Source organism: Melospiza melodia, chromosome 6, assembly GCF_035770615.1.
Source record: "Melospiza melodia melodia isolate bMelMel2 chromosome 6, bMelMel2.pri, whole genome shotgun sequence".
Classification (NCBI taxonomy): Eukaryota; Metazoa; Chordata; class Aves; order Passeriformes; family Passerellidae; genus Melospiza; species Melospiza melodia.
The window spans coordinates 50,747,161-50,761,354 of NC_086199.1; the positions used below are offsets into that span (position 1 = coordinate 50,747,161).

The following is a 14,194-nucleotide window of genomic DNA, read 5'->3' on the forward strand; positions in this document are numbered from 1 at the left end:
CTTGCACTTTATCAACTTGTGTGTGGGGGAAATTGGCAAAGAGAAAAAAAAAAACATTTCTTTGGAAACAGAGATACCTGATGAGAGAAAACCAGACCCAGTGCTACTCAGTTTCACTTGCATGCTCCAAACTGGTTGTCAAAGCCTAGGAACTACCAACAAAGAAGTTTCAAGTGCACAAATATCACTAAAATATAATCCTAGACATTTCATGTAAGAAGCAGACCACGGGGAGATGTTTCAAACTTGTTGCCTGTACAGTAATAACACCACTAGAAGGCAGGGAATCACAGTCACTTATTTGACTTGGGAATGTGAATACATTTTTCAAGTACTGACACTGCAGTCTTTCGTGGTAATAAAAAACAGAAATCATTGTTTATTGGCTGGCAGACAAGTTGTCAACTTGTTTATTCGCTGGCAAACGAGTTGCAACTTGTTTCTCATTTTAGAAGACCTTGTTGTTCTCCTTCCACTTCATGTACATGAGCAAAGCTTGAGATTAGGAGCAATAGGTCAGAAGAAATAATTATTTCATAGCCTGTAAGACTAATAGATCATCTATTTAGCCACAGAAATATCTTGAGACTTCCTTAAATTTCACCATAATTTGAATAGCTATGCAGATTTTTTTTTCACTTTCATAAAACATTAATGCTGTTAACATCTCATTTCTTTTTTTTTTTGTTTTTTTACTTTATTTTTCCAATTATTTCTATTTCTACTGTATGCAAATCTGCTGGTATTTGTACTGCTTGAAAAGATAGCTTCAAATAGAAGGTGGCAGCTTTTGAAACATTAAACAATGATTAGACAGGCACTGGGCCAAAGGAGTGTGTCAGTGAGGAGCAAAGGAACAATGCAGCAGCCAACACTGAGCATCTGGAGAAAACTGAAAGCACTTAGCAATTCCATCAAGGTTTTCCCTGCTGCCAAACAAAAACAACAATGATTCATGCTGCCATGTTATTTAGCATTCATCATGATTCTGAATTACTCAGTTGAAAGTTCACACTGCAGTGCAGACAAACCCCTTTAAATTTAATGAAAGACAATTTGTCCTTTGAGTTGGTACCAAAAAGCATCTACCATTGCTCTCAGATTACAATTGAAAGGAAACTAATAAGAAGAAAATAAAAATAAAACCATCATTTTATTCACAAACTCCATTGCAAAATGCCATAGGGATGTGGCAGAAGAATTCAGCTCCACACAGGTCCCCATTCAGACAGCCAGCAGAGTTAAGATTTGCCCAGTAGTGTAGGAAATTGGCTGCAGAAGTTACCCAAAGTCTAACAGACTCTAGACACTTGTGAAAATCAAAAAGACCACGAAGGGTGTTTATATTTTCAGCATATAACCTGTATCTCCATCCATACAAACTCATGCACTGCCAGACTCTCACAACAGAGTTCCACTGAGTGGTGATGACAACAACTCTGGTCACGGACGCCCAATGAAAACAAAACCTTTTTTTCCAAATAAACCAAGTGAGGAAAAACAAGTGGGAATTCTCATTCTCTCACAGTCTAACCCATGTGTCCTCATTTTTCCCTTGTTATTCCATCATCAAAAATGAAAGTTTTAGCTTTCATTCACATTCATCACATTTTCCATAGGGTTTTAAACTGAGCTTCCCCAAAGTTCTCCCAGGCTGCTAGTTGAAGCACACTCCTTTAAATAGGTTGCTTTTCCAGGGTGAAAGGAAGGAACACCATTTCAGTAACATCCCCAGAAATCACTAGCAGTGAGCAAGTGGAGTCAAGTAATTTAAAATTTGGCCATCGAATATACTTTGAAAACACTTTTAAAGAACTCAATGACAAACATATCTACAGAAAAACAGGCCAAAAGAAAAGCCAACATGAATTGGTTTAGTTCTTTTAGAATTCACATATCCTTTGTTAAAATGCTCTGTACTTAAACTTTAGACTTAGAGTAAGTTCTACAATGCCTTTAAAGTATCTAGAAATGCCTATAAATATGCCTTTGTGTGGTGACCAAAGATTAATCTGTAATTTATTAATATATTTTGCTAACTGATTTTTATCATTTAGTGATATGCTTGAACACTCTTAAATACTTCTTCACGCAAATCTCTTATCATGTCTTGGATCCTTCAGCACATCAAAAATTTTGAGGTTCTATCACAAAGAACTTGAAGTGTTTGAAATTACCAGCTCTGGAAGGAAGTGTTACCACTACTCAAATTTAAGAATTCAGCATTGATTCTGTGAAAGTTATCCTTTTATTAATTTTTCTTTTTAAGAAAAGTATGCTTGGGTTGAGAAGGTAAATCTAAATGAAGTTCATTTAAAAGACAATTTTCATTTCTTAACTTTCTGTAGGACAAAATCCTTTAACTCCTTTGTCTGACATCACAGAGTATTTTCCCCACACCCTGCCAAACTCTTTCAATTATAAGTGCCATTCTTTTGATAAGGAAAGAAAAAGAAATCCTTTAAGAAGTCATTCAGGCTCATAAGAGCTTACATTACTAGAATATCTCAAATACAATTTCTATTGAAGACTCCATGGGAAAAGACGTCAAGAGGAAATAATCTGATCAAAGCACAGTATCTTACTGACATCAACAGATATTGGCACTTCTCTCACGAGTGTTTTGCACTGCACCAAATCTATACCTGTGGCTGCTACTTGAATTTAGTGACATGTGCTTGAGAACATTATCAACAGAAACCATTCAAGCATTTCTGAAGGCGAAATAATCTGACAAATGTGAGAGGAGGAAAAATGGGGAAAGAAAAAGGATGTTCAACCAAGCAATTTCTCAGAGCTCTCTAGAGATTAATTTTGATGCTAAAATCACAGAGATGGTACTGAGAAGTGCACCAAGGCAGTATTTATGTGCTGTCATCCTCAGAGTCAGGATGCCAGCAGCCCAGAGCACCTGCAAGGCACACAGGGTGAATTCCTCATCACCACCAGCAGAGCTTAAACCAAGCCTGTTCTCAGTGAATGTGACTGCAGCCTTTAGGTGTGGTCACCTTAGGCTTCTGAAGCACAGGTGATGCTATTTTCTGTCAGTTGACCCAAATAATTCTTCCAGAATACTCCCAAGTGCCAGCGTGCAGCTACTTATCATCACCTAGAAACTGGAACTCATTCATCTGTTTCAGGCTTTGCTATGGGCAGGAACATGAGTATGCCCACACTAAGGGCTGTGTCATGAGAGGGTGGCAGGACAGGTGTGGGGATGAAGGATAAGAGCACCCTGACAGTGCATTGCACCACTTGTTATTCAGGGACACAGAAGATGGGGAAGAGAAGTGCAGCATGAACTGGCACACTGGGATTCAAATTAAAACAGAGCCACCATAAAACGAGGCCAGTCCTATTAGATTTTGTGTGCTGAATGTGACACAGGAAAAGTATTCACCAGACTGCTACACTGCAAGTGGATCAGGACTGAACAAGCTAAATTACCTCACAGATGGAATAAGATAAGATGACCATACATTAATTTTGGCCCCTGTTGGCTAGGGAAGATTCAATTCATAGCATTATCTGAATGCTTAAGTCATAAAGCCTGATGTCAGAGCCTGCAATCAAAGCTCTGCCCTGCACAGCTGCCCCCTGATGTGGACAGTGGTTCTGCCATCAGCTGGCACACACACTGAAATGTTGCTTGTCCAGCCATACCAACAGACTGAACTATGGTGATTAAAATAACAGTTCTGCTGAAAGGCCACTTTGTCACTGCCACCTTTGGAGCACACAGAGCTTCCACAGAGGCAAATGGTCTCACAGCACTGGAACTCTCCTAATTGCCCAGAAAAGGAAAGCTAAGGACCTTGCACTGGAGTTATAAAGGAAGGAGACTGTGATGGTTCCCAACATGAAGCTCCATGCTGGTTATCACACAGCTTGCACACAGCTATAGTGACAAGGACACAAACCCAGAGCCTTGCCTCCAGAAAGGGATGCTCTCCCTGGTCCCTCATGGGATGGAATGTGAGTCCTGGAATGTGATGGACTAGGAATTTCAGGCATGGGGGAGTTAGGAAAGCTGCATGAAAAGCATACTTCATAATTGTTCTTAAATGAAAGCAAAAGAAAATGGAAAAACATGTATGAGAAGGAGGCAATGGATAGAGAAAGGAAGAAAGCTGGAAATGATAAAAATATGCCCCAAAAATGAAGGAACAGACTGTTACTGGGGGTGGAGGAAGGCAGGGAGGGATGATTCAGGCAGGAGTTTAATTACTGCAGCTAAAAGCAAGGGAAAGCTAAATGGTGAGATGGAGGAATGCAGTTTGTGAGAAACTGCAGTAAATGCTGGGATGGAGGAAATTGTAAGAGGCACAGGTACCCTGGAATTTAAGAACATGCAAAATGGAGACCCCACCTGAAGGACACAAGCTCACAAAGAAGGATGAGTTGTAGGGATTGGGAATGAGGAAGTAAGCATTCAAAAAGAGCAGACTGCCAGGGTAGGAGTCCAAGGATAGTGGCTGAGACAATAAAGACCAAGGAACAAGACCATCCGTGGATGAATAGAAGAATTAACACAGGAGGAGAAAAAGGTGTGAAGAGTCACAAAAAAAATTAACAAAAAACCAACAAAAAAAAACCCCAAAAACCAAACAAAAACACGAACAAATTTTAAAAACAAAACAAAACCAAACCCACCCTAAACCAACCAACCAATACACAAAACAAAACCCAAAAAAATCACATAGGGGGCAGAACAATTGGGACAAATGGCCTTATTCATCAGCAGTGTGCTTCTCTGCTCTGTTTCACACTTCATTTTGATATCCCACTCCACAACCTCTCCTCTTTAAAGTGGAAATCAAATTCATTGTCACAAGGACTGACAAGCAAGAGGAGAGAATAGTCCACAGCCAGTCCAGGACATCATCTTTAGGACCCAGCATCCTCACAAAAGTCTCACAGTCTATTTACATTAGTAGTTCATATTTTTTCCCACCAGAATAATGAACTGCATGGCCAGGACATGGATAAGAAGAACATTATGCTCTAACTTCTGGTGGCAACTGGAACAGATGGCCAGAGGACAAGGGTTTGCCTCGGGTTATTTCCTTCTTCTGTCTTTCCAGATGCATCCACAGAAGCTGGCACGCCTCACTGCAGTCCCAGCAGCAGCACACAACATGTAGCAGCAGACATATGCTCAAAGAATTGCCTTCATTAATTCAAGTTGCAGCCCTAAACATTACTAAAGTAAAATGCACAGTTTGTAACAATAGCCAATTTTTTTCTCAAATCCACACAGGAAGAGATTTTCTGCTCTATACATAAAGATATGCTTTTTAGCATTTGATTCCTAACCAGCACTGCACAGCCCTCTTTTCATGTCAATCCCCTGTCAACCCTTTTGAGAGCTTGCTTCTGTAAAGATGTGCAATAATGATTTCAGCAACAAGGTCATTAACTAATGCAGAGAATCAATCCAGGCAGATAAAGTAAAGCCTTCCTCATGCATAAACCACAGCCCAATAATGAAAGCAGGTTTGGATAAACCTGGCCTGTTTCCTTGGTTTCAGATGTTTCTGTTTGTCTTGGCACTTTCCCAACATTCAGGTAAGGGAAGAACAAGAATCCAAACAGAGAGAAAGCAAGAGCAAAGGTTTTCCCCAGGAGATTGCTACCAACAGGCATTTCATAGCTGTATGATCTACAAGTTCAAACTACGCTGTGCTATGAAATCAAACATGCATCTGAACAGTAGTCTTGAGCTCATCACTGCTTTTGTAAAGGAAAAAAAAAAATCAGACAATCTTCTATTCCCAAATATCTAAGAATTACCACAGAAATATAACTTTTAAATGAAAAGCTCTGGATGCTTCTGAAAAGTTTCTTTTCAGTCAGTGTTTTGAGGACAACCTTTCACAGGTGATATGGCTGCACCTGACCCACTTTTTACCAGTCTGTGCTAATTCTCAACACTGCAAGACATAAAATTCACATCCTTTGATATCCAGCATTACCACTGCAGTTCAATAGCTGTATTCATGGAAATCTCAGGACAAAATGAGAATTATTACACTGAACATGTAAGAATATTTAATTCATAAGTAATGCTTCAAGGAAAAGGAAGGAACCTTGCAAAATCTGAGCCTCTACTGCAATATTATTAACTGTAATGTGAAATAAAAATGTCCTAGAGCATGATAATTACTGCTATAGTATGAAATTTTGCAAGGCATGCTCTGGACACACTAATGCCCACTGCCTCCCCACGAAGCTGAACTCATCATGGCTAAAAACCACCTTTATTAGAGAGATTTCAAATCATCTGAAAATACCTTCAAGAGGTCCTTTGTAATGCAGTGGTACTCAAAACCCAAACCAGGGCTCCAGTGGCACAGAAGGTCACCACCCTGTTCCCAGAGGGCAGGATGCCACAAACCAGGGGAAATAAAACACAAATGCCAATAGTTTACACCTCAGGCAATGCTTCTAAATATGTTTCTGAGGTCTAAATAAATATGTTTCTGAGGTCTAATTAACCACCAGCAGTCATGGGTGTGGTCAATTTTTTTAAGCTTCTTCTCTGAAAATAAAAATAAAATTCTGCTGCTTTTGAAGTAAAAAAAAAAAAAATTATATTGCCAAATTGTAAACTCATATGTACCTTATCTCTGCGAAGGAAACAGCACTACTGAGGAGAATGAGAAAGATTTTGATCTAACACCTAAAATACAGTAAAACACCTGAAATCTGTGCAGTTACTTAGTCACCAACATGACTAAGACCCAAATGAGACACAAATAAACAACACTGATACTTTACTTGTTTTAATAAAACTTCTGTTCTCATTATACAAGACACAGGTAGTCACTGAAATGTGCCTTTTTTATCCTTCAATTAAATTAAATTGTACTACTAATGTACCTATCAGCATATATGAAACAACGCAGAGCAATCTCCAACAGAATTCCACCAGAAAAGATGGTATGGTGAAATACACACATTAAGTCATGCAAACAGCTGTATTAAATAAAGAATCAAAATTTTAGAACCTACAAAATCTATTTTCTACTTTGAAATGGCACACATTGGCCTTTTCACAGTTTTCTAACTCCAAACACTTATTTTTAAAAAGGGAAACTTCACAGAGAGATTAATTGAGGTCTCCTGAAGCATAATTGGGAACTTGAAAAACTTGAGGGAAAGCCATAGATAATTTGCTTGGCATCCCTTGAAGTACATGAAATAAAATGCTACAGCACATATTGTTCAAGGCAAATGTACAGACTTTGGACCTATACTTGAATTAATGGTTTCTGAAATCAGCCTTCTGGAATTTAAAAAAAAAAACATCTAGGTCTTGCACTGCTCTTTTCCAAAATACAGGTCTACAGAAATTTGGGATTCATTAAAACATGCCCATCTGGACTCTGGTCTCACTTTTTCTTTCTATTCACTTCCCACAGTGTGGTATTTCCTGCCTGTGAAGCCCATGGCTGTGGCACCACAAAAAAGAAATCTTGCATCAAGTTAAGAGAAGCTGCCATCCCTGGCGAATGCTGCAGAGTAAAAATACCACTTTTAATTAGGATTCTGACAGATCCCTGTGAGAAGCAGAGCTGGAGCCCACTGCAAGCACAGACCAAGTGTTTTCCCCTCAGGTAACATTACAGGGAAACCCAGAGTAACCCACTTATCTTACAAGCAGCAACACTTGCAAGCTGAAGAGCTACTAACAAAAACACAGAATGATACTAAATATTAAGGATTCATCTCAGCAATGCTAGAAGGGAGGAAAAAATGGAAAATAGAATATTGTAAAAGGAAAAGTAAGTTTTAAAATAAATATTTCAAGATTTAAACTAATAGTAGGAAAGCCTATAAATCATCTTTACAATCTCTCCCATTCCAAACATCCATTAGCTCCAAATATATGCCTATTACCAGGTCTTCAGCATACATTATGGGATAAAGAGGACTGTAGAAATCTAATTTAATACTGCAGGGAAGAGATGCCAGAGAAAGGGTTAGAGGAGTAGCATAAAATCCTGCAGAGGATTGAATTTTTCTGTGAGACTAACTATAGCTCTGCACAGTATGATTTTGTATAAAATGACATATAACACCAAGCCAAGGCAGCCAAACCAAAGGTTACCTTCCTCTCAATTTCTGTCTCCCTGCTTGGGGCCAGGAACCCAAGGATTTAAGGCACTGGAGTGTAAGAAAGGCAAGCCTAAATAAAAGGCACAGCAGATCATAAAAATATTATACAGTACAGTAATAACAAAAAAATGCAACTGGACAGGTTTTCCTGAAAGATAAAATAGTTCCTGTGTTTTCTGTTCTATTTCAGGTATGAAATAATGAAAAATAATAATTTGGACGAGTCTGTAGAGTACAGTGCAACGAGTGTTTGTTAGTGAGCTCATCACAGTGAGGACAGGCTCTCAGAATCACTGGTATTTGTGACATTGCTCTGCAATCTGCCCACTGCAATAACTGCCTGTAAACCATACAATATCAGACTCAAACTCTAGAAGACACTTTTTCTCCACCAGACTATTTCTCTCCTTTTATGTCTGCTTTGTGGCCACTTTATCAATGTCCAGAGACCTCCTCAGGCCCTGCAGTACCAGCAGCTACTCAGATTCTTTGAGTTGCCATTTGAAAGGGGCAGGAGTGGATTCACACAATCGCAGCCAAGTCCACCAGTCAAAGCTGTGTTTCAATGTTGTGTTCTTTCTATCAAATTGCTAGGTGTTGCACAAGGGACAAGACAAAACTTAGGGCATAGGCCTACACCAAGTTGTTGTGTTTTGTGTGCACTTTGAATAGTCAGGATTGCAGTTTTTCTTTCATTCATAGTCAGCAGAAGAGGGTATGATGATGTGCATAGCCTGGGGTGGGGAACTTACTTGCTTCCCAGTAAGTTTCTTCTCTGTACAAATCTGAGACACATTTGTGATCAGCAGCAAGTCACAGCATTAAGCTACAGGGATATAGCCAGATAACAGCAGTTGTGATGGCAAGGATAAGAGAAGCCCTTTGTTCAGCTTTTTCCTTCAACAAGATAAGTTCAGATTCTCCTTGTATTTTAGCAGTTCAGAATTAACCCTCCCAGCACAGCAGAATTTTTCTTTAAGTTCAGCATTCTGTGCTTATTAAAATTTCATCATAAAGTTCCTAGAAAATAAGACTTGCAAATAGTGCCCAGCACGGCCTCACTGACAAACACACTGGCAAGCACTGGACCATCAGAGACGGGCAGTGCAATCCTTCAGGTCGTGGAGAGCAACATCTAAGTACAGACAGCAGAGAAGCAGCAAGGTAAGTGGGGGAGAGGAAAACTGGAAATCTGAAGGAGAAGTCTAAGAAACACAGAAAGGCATTTTATGCATAACAGAGGGTACACATGTGGAATCATACAGTGGAAGTAGAAGTGCAGAAACCATATGAGCTTGAAAAACACTCTGAGGCACTAAGAGTAAAACTTGCTAGGTCTAATCTATTGCTACATTCAAAACTCTGCCTACCAGAATGTCAGAATTCAGGACATCCCTCTGTCTGTCCTGGATTGCCAGAACCCCTCCCAGGGGGCTCAGAGACCCTGGCACAGAGCCCAAGGCACCTGTGACTTAGATTATGACTCATGGAAAAAAATCACCAACCTTATATGAGGATCTGCAAGCCACAAAAGTCTAAGTAGAATAATTAACTAGTTTGCCACAGGGTGAAAAATAGATTTTCGGGGGTTTTAGAGCGGGGGTTCAGGGGGCAAGATGGAGGAATCTGGATGTGTCCAGCCTTTCTCCTTCTTCTTGGTCTCCATCTTCTGCTGTGATGCTGGCACTTACAGATTGGTTTAGAGTAGAAGCTCACTGTCTAACATAGGTGACAGGTATTGGGAAGTAACTGTAAACATTGTATACATAATTCTTAGTACAAAATGATAACATTGCCCTGAGAGCAGTCAGTGTGCCTCTGTCTGACCTGCTGAATGGACCTTGGCAGGCCAGAGAAAGAATTTTATAGATAAGAAACAATAAACAACCTTGAGAACGAGAACTGAAGAGCTCTGACTCCTTCTTGGACCACCGCGCTGGGAAAAGAGACTTTCTAACACATCTTGGGGTCACTGTGAGCAGCAGAAGTCCCCAGACCAGACACCTCAAACATTCCTTCTTTTGTACACACTTTTAAACACGCCCCACTCGTGCAGAGTTCAAAACAGCCCAGCAAGAGTATGGGATGAAGAAGGGAGAAAACCCACCCATAACATCTGAAAGGCCAGAAGGATGAGCAAGAGCCAGAATTCCAGGCTTCTCTGGAAGGATCCAGCCTTAGGGCAGGGAGGGGGAAGAAGGAAAGCTCTTACCATTGTTACTGTTATCATCAACGAGGATGATCTCCTTGAGCAGGTGAGCAGGGGTGCGGTCGATGGCTGAGTGGATGGAGCGCAGGATCACCGAGAGCGCCTCGTTAACGAAAATGAACACAATGCTGACCTCGGGGAGGCTCTCAGGAAACGTCAGGTTCCTGCACCTACAGGGAAAGGTTGAAGGAAAAGAAAATACATAAATTTTTGGCAGCCACAATGCAAACGAAAACTATTTCAGAGAAATCTACTCCCAGTTATAGGAACATATTAAAGATACAAAAAGAACATGCTGCTACTAAAGCTAAGACAGATGGTGCAGCCAGAAAAACCACATTAAAAAGTGGAAAACTTATCTGTAAGCACAGTCAAGGGGTTTAATCAGAAAGAGGAATACTCTCATAACATAATGCATTTTTCTTTCCTTTTTCAAAAATAGATATTTCAGCCACATTCCAACTTGCTTATGGAAACAGCAGCATGGAAGTGCTGCCCACAACTTTAAAGCTCCTTAGTGTTTTATTGGGGTTTTTTCACCTCCTTCTTTCCAAAAAGGATTCAAATCTTTCAATTATATGAGTAGAAAGCTCTTTTACCACTTTACCTTTTTAAACTGTGAACAAAATATTTGCTTTTCAATAAAGCCAGAACTTAATTGAGTAAAAGGAATTAATTATTTTCTGTGAAACTTTTAGTATTTTAATGCAATGTTTCTGATTTTTCCTCAGATTTGAAACTACTTACTAGGATGAAATCAGGCACAGGCTGACTCAAGCAGCATTTTTAGATAGACTTTGTAGATGGAAATGATTGATGTTAATGCTTTTGTCTGCCTCCTGACAACACTGAGTGGCTATCCTCTCCAGATGCCAGGGTTCACTACATCCAGGAACCCCTGGAAACTGTGGAAAGCACAACTAACAGCCAATGTTTTGCATACAGAAAGCACAGAGAGATTCATTACTTTTACATAATGCTTGAATATGACTCCTTAACTAAGTCTGTTCTTCAGTTCAAAGAGAAAAGTTCTTTTAGGAATTTGTATTTTAATTGGTGTAGCAAATAAATACAAAGTAGTATCACAAAAGCATTCCTCTTCATGTGCTGGATGTTGTACAAAATTTAAGTTAAAGCAAGATGATCAATTTACTTCTCTGCTTTTAAGGGTTCTGGAAAAAAGTGCATAGGACACATGACATCCAAGCCAACTGAGATAGCACAATATTCAAAATTCAGCTGATCAACCAATTTTCTTAATTCAGTCATTGGTTTGAAAGTGATGGAAATCACATTAAAGAAGCTATTTAATATTTTAGGTCCTTTTCTCTCTGTCACCATACAAAAGAGTTATAAGGACATATAAAACAGAAAATAAAGTCTAGAAAAAGTAGTGACAGTTCAAGTCTTAAAAAGTGTACAGTATATTTTTTAATAACCTGGTTCATACACTGTTTAGAAACAAATATGAAACCTCATTGTTGCAGAGATTCACAGCTTTTTGTTCCATGGTGTCAATACCAGAGGGAAATATTTAAAATGGTGTTTGGATTTACTGATTCCCACTTGTGGCTTGATCTTCTGCAGCACAAGACACCAAAACTTTCTTTCCCAAATCAGTTTGTATTTTGACTGGTGTTTTAATCCTCTATTCATTGCTAAGACAGCTTTCAGCACCAGAATGAAAAGTTTTCGTTAAAGCATCCAGGAGTCGATTTTATGCAAAATAAAGCACTACCATAAGAGACAAGGGGAGCTGACTTTTTTTTTCCAGAAGAAGAGCAAGGCAGCACTGCTTTTCTCTTTTAGCCAGTAGTGCAGGACTTAAAACCTTCAGCCAGGATGGAGGGAGCATGAGTTCAATCTTCCCTGGTCTCCCCAGAGAGCCAGCCACTAGCCAGCTTGGTATGATTATTTTCAGGCCCCCTTTTCAGAGTCATTTCACTTTCTGTGGAGCAATTAAACTAAGCTGGAGTGATACCAAGTCTCTCTGACCTTATGTTTAGGGTAAATCCCTTGGAGGAAGAACCTGCAGCACATGTTCAAATAGATGTTTATGCATTTTAAACCCTAAACTCCACTCTTCATGGCTACTGCAAATCTAAATTATAATGCCACAAAAATTCTTGTGATCACTTTTTTCTTTCTTTTGCAAGATAATATTTATTATTTCCTTTTTACTAGTGACAATCTGCTGAAGAAACAAAGTCATTTTCACAGAGTCTACAAGTCAGGCGTCAGGGCAATTTTCTATGATGCCACACAATCACAGGATGGATGAGGTTGGAATGGGCCTCGGGAAGGCATCCTGTCCAAGCCTTCCTTCAGCAGAGTCCCCTAGAGCCAGCTGCCCAGGAACAGCATCTTCCTGCAGCAGCATCTTCAGACAGGGTTGGGATGCCTCCAATGAGGGAAACTCTACAACCTGTCCTGCAGCTTGTGCCCTTTGCCTCTGGGCAGCACTGAGAAGAGCCTGGCTCTGCCCTCTTTGCAGCCTCCCTTCAGATATTTACCTTGATTACATCCCCTCTAAGCTTCCTCTTCTTTAGGCTAAACAGTCCCAATGCTACAGACACACACTGGGGTAATCACACATCCTCTGTACAGAGAGAGACACGGCTGTCCCAGGATTCTCTTGGGAAGCTGTGAGAAAGCTCAGAGAAAGAATTTAAAAACAATTATTATCTCTCTTTCTGTAACTGTTTGTCACTGTCATATTTTCTGAAAAATTCTCTTTGCCCAGGATTCTTTTCCTGAGAAGCCTCTGAGAGAAATGAAAACAATAATTATTTAATTGCTTCTCTTTGTTTTGTTGTTTTGGAATGTGCCTTAGACATTGTTCACCAACTGGTCATTGTTTGATTGGTTTCATGTGAATTGTTTTAACTTAATCCCCAATCACCATCAGCTGTGTCACAATCTGAGTCAGTCACAAGTTTTTATTATTCATTCTTGTTAACCCTTCTGTCTGTATCCTCCTCTTTCTTTAGTATAGTTTTAGTATAGTATTCTTAAATATAATATAATATCATATCATATATCATATCATAATACATCAGCCTTCTGAGAACATAGAGTCAAATTCTCATCTCTTCCCTCATCCTGAAAACCTCACAAATACCACAACTGTTGTTTATAGATATGGTTCTCCAGAGTGTGCTATTCATAGTTCACCACTAGTGTGAGAGAAGATTCCTAAAGGCCAATGAGGTCTTAGGGCCACCATTGTTTCCATAAGAACTGTACATTTCTAATAATAAAATGCCTTTTCATGCCTCCTGATGATGGAGTCTCTGTGTCACCTTTGGCTGTCCCCAGTACCCCTTTGGTGATAACACACCTGTTTCACATCTTCTTAAGGAAAAAAGATAGTTTCCACAACTGCCTCCTGTACCCCAGAGTATTTTAACCTCTGAAACGGTTCCTTAAAAGAAGATCACCTTCAGTGATGAACAAGCTCTGAAATTCCTGCTTAAAACAATCTCTAAAAGCCCTGCCCAGATGACTGAGTAGTTGAAATAGCTATAAATTTACTTGGGCTGAGCACTATCAAACCTGAGGCAAATCTTCAACAAATGTGAGTTTTAGGGACCATCAGGTTTAACTGGCATTTCACAGAAGGATTTCCATGTACATATTTCATGCTCAAAGTGGCTGGGAGACCTCTTTACTTATAATCACATAATAATTCTTAAATACTAACACTCAAAGTTTTCCTAAAAATGCTAAAATTATTACAGATCTTGGTCCTTGAAGAACAGACCTGTTCATGCCAAATGGTGTGTACGCATCCAAATTTTGAAAATTTGTCTTCAAATAGACTATGAACTAGTTGACAGGTCTAAAGCTACTAAAATAATCTTC

General features: G+C 39.5%; 1 protein-coding gene across 3 annotated transcripts in view; it reads right to left on the reverse strand.

Annotated features, from left to right (window-relative positions):
* GALNT18 (polypeptide N-acetylgalactosaminyltransferase 18) overlaps positions 1-14,194 on the reverse strand; it is a 215,458-nt gene that overhangs the window by 98,398 nt on the left and 102,866 nt on the right. For all 3 annotated transcript variants that reach the window (XM_063160599.1, XM_063160600.1, XM_063160598.1), the window contains exon 4: positions 10,334-10,500. In XM_063160599.1, coding sequence (XP_063016669.1) covers positions 10,334-10,500 — 167 coding nt within the window. The remainder of the gene's footprint in view (positions 1-10,333; positions 10,501-14,194) is intronic.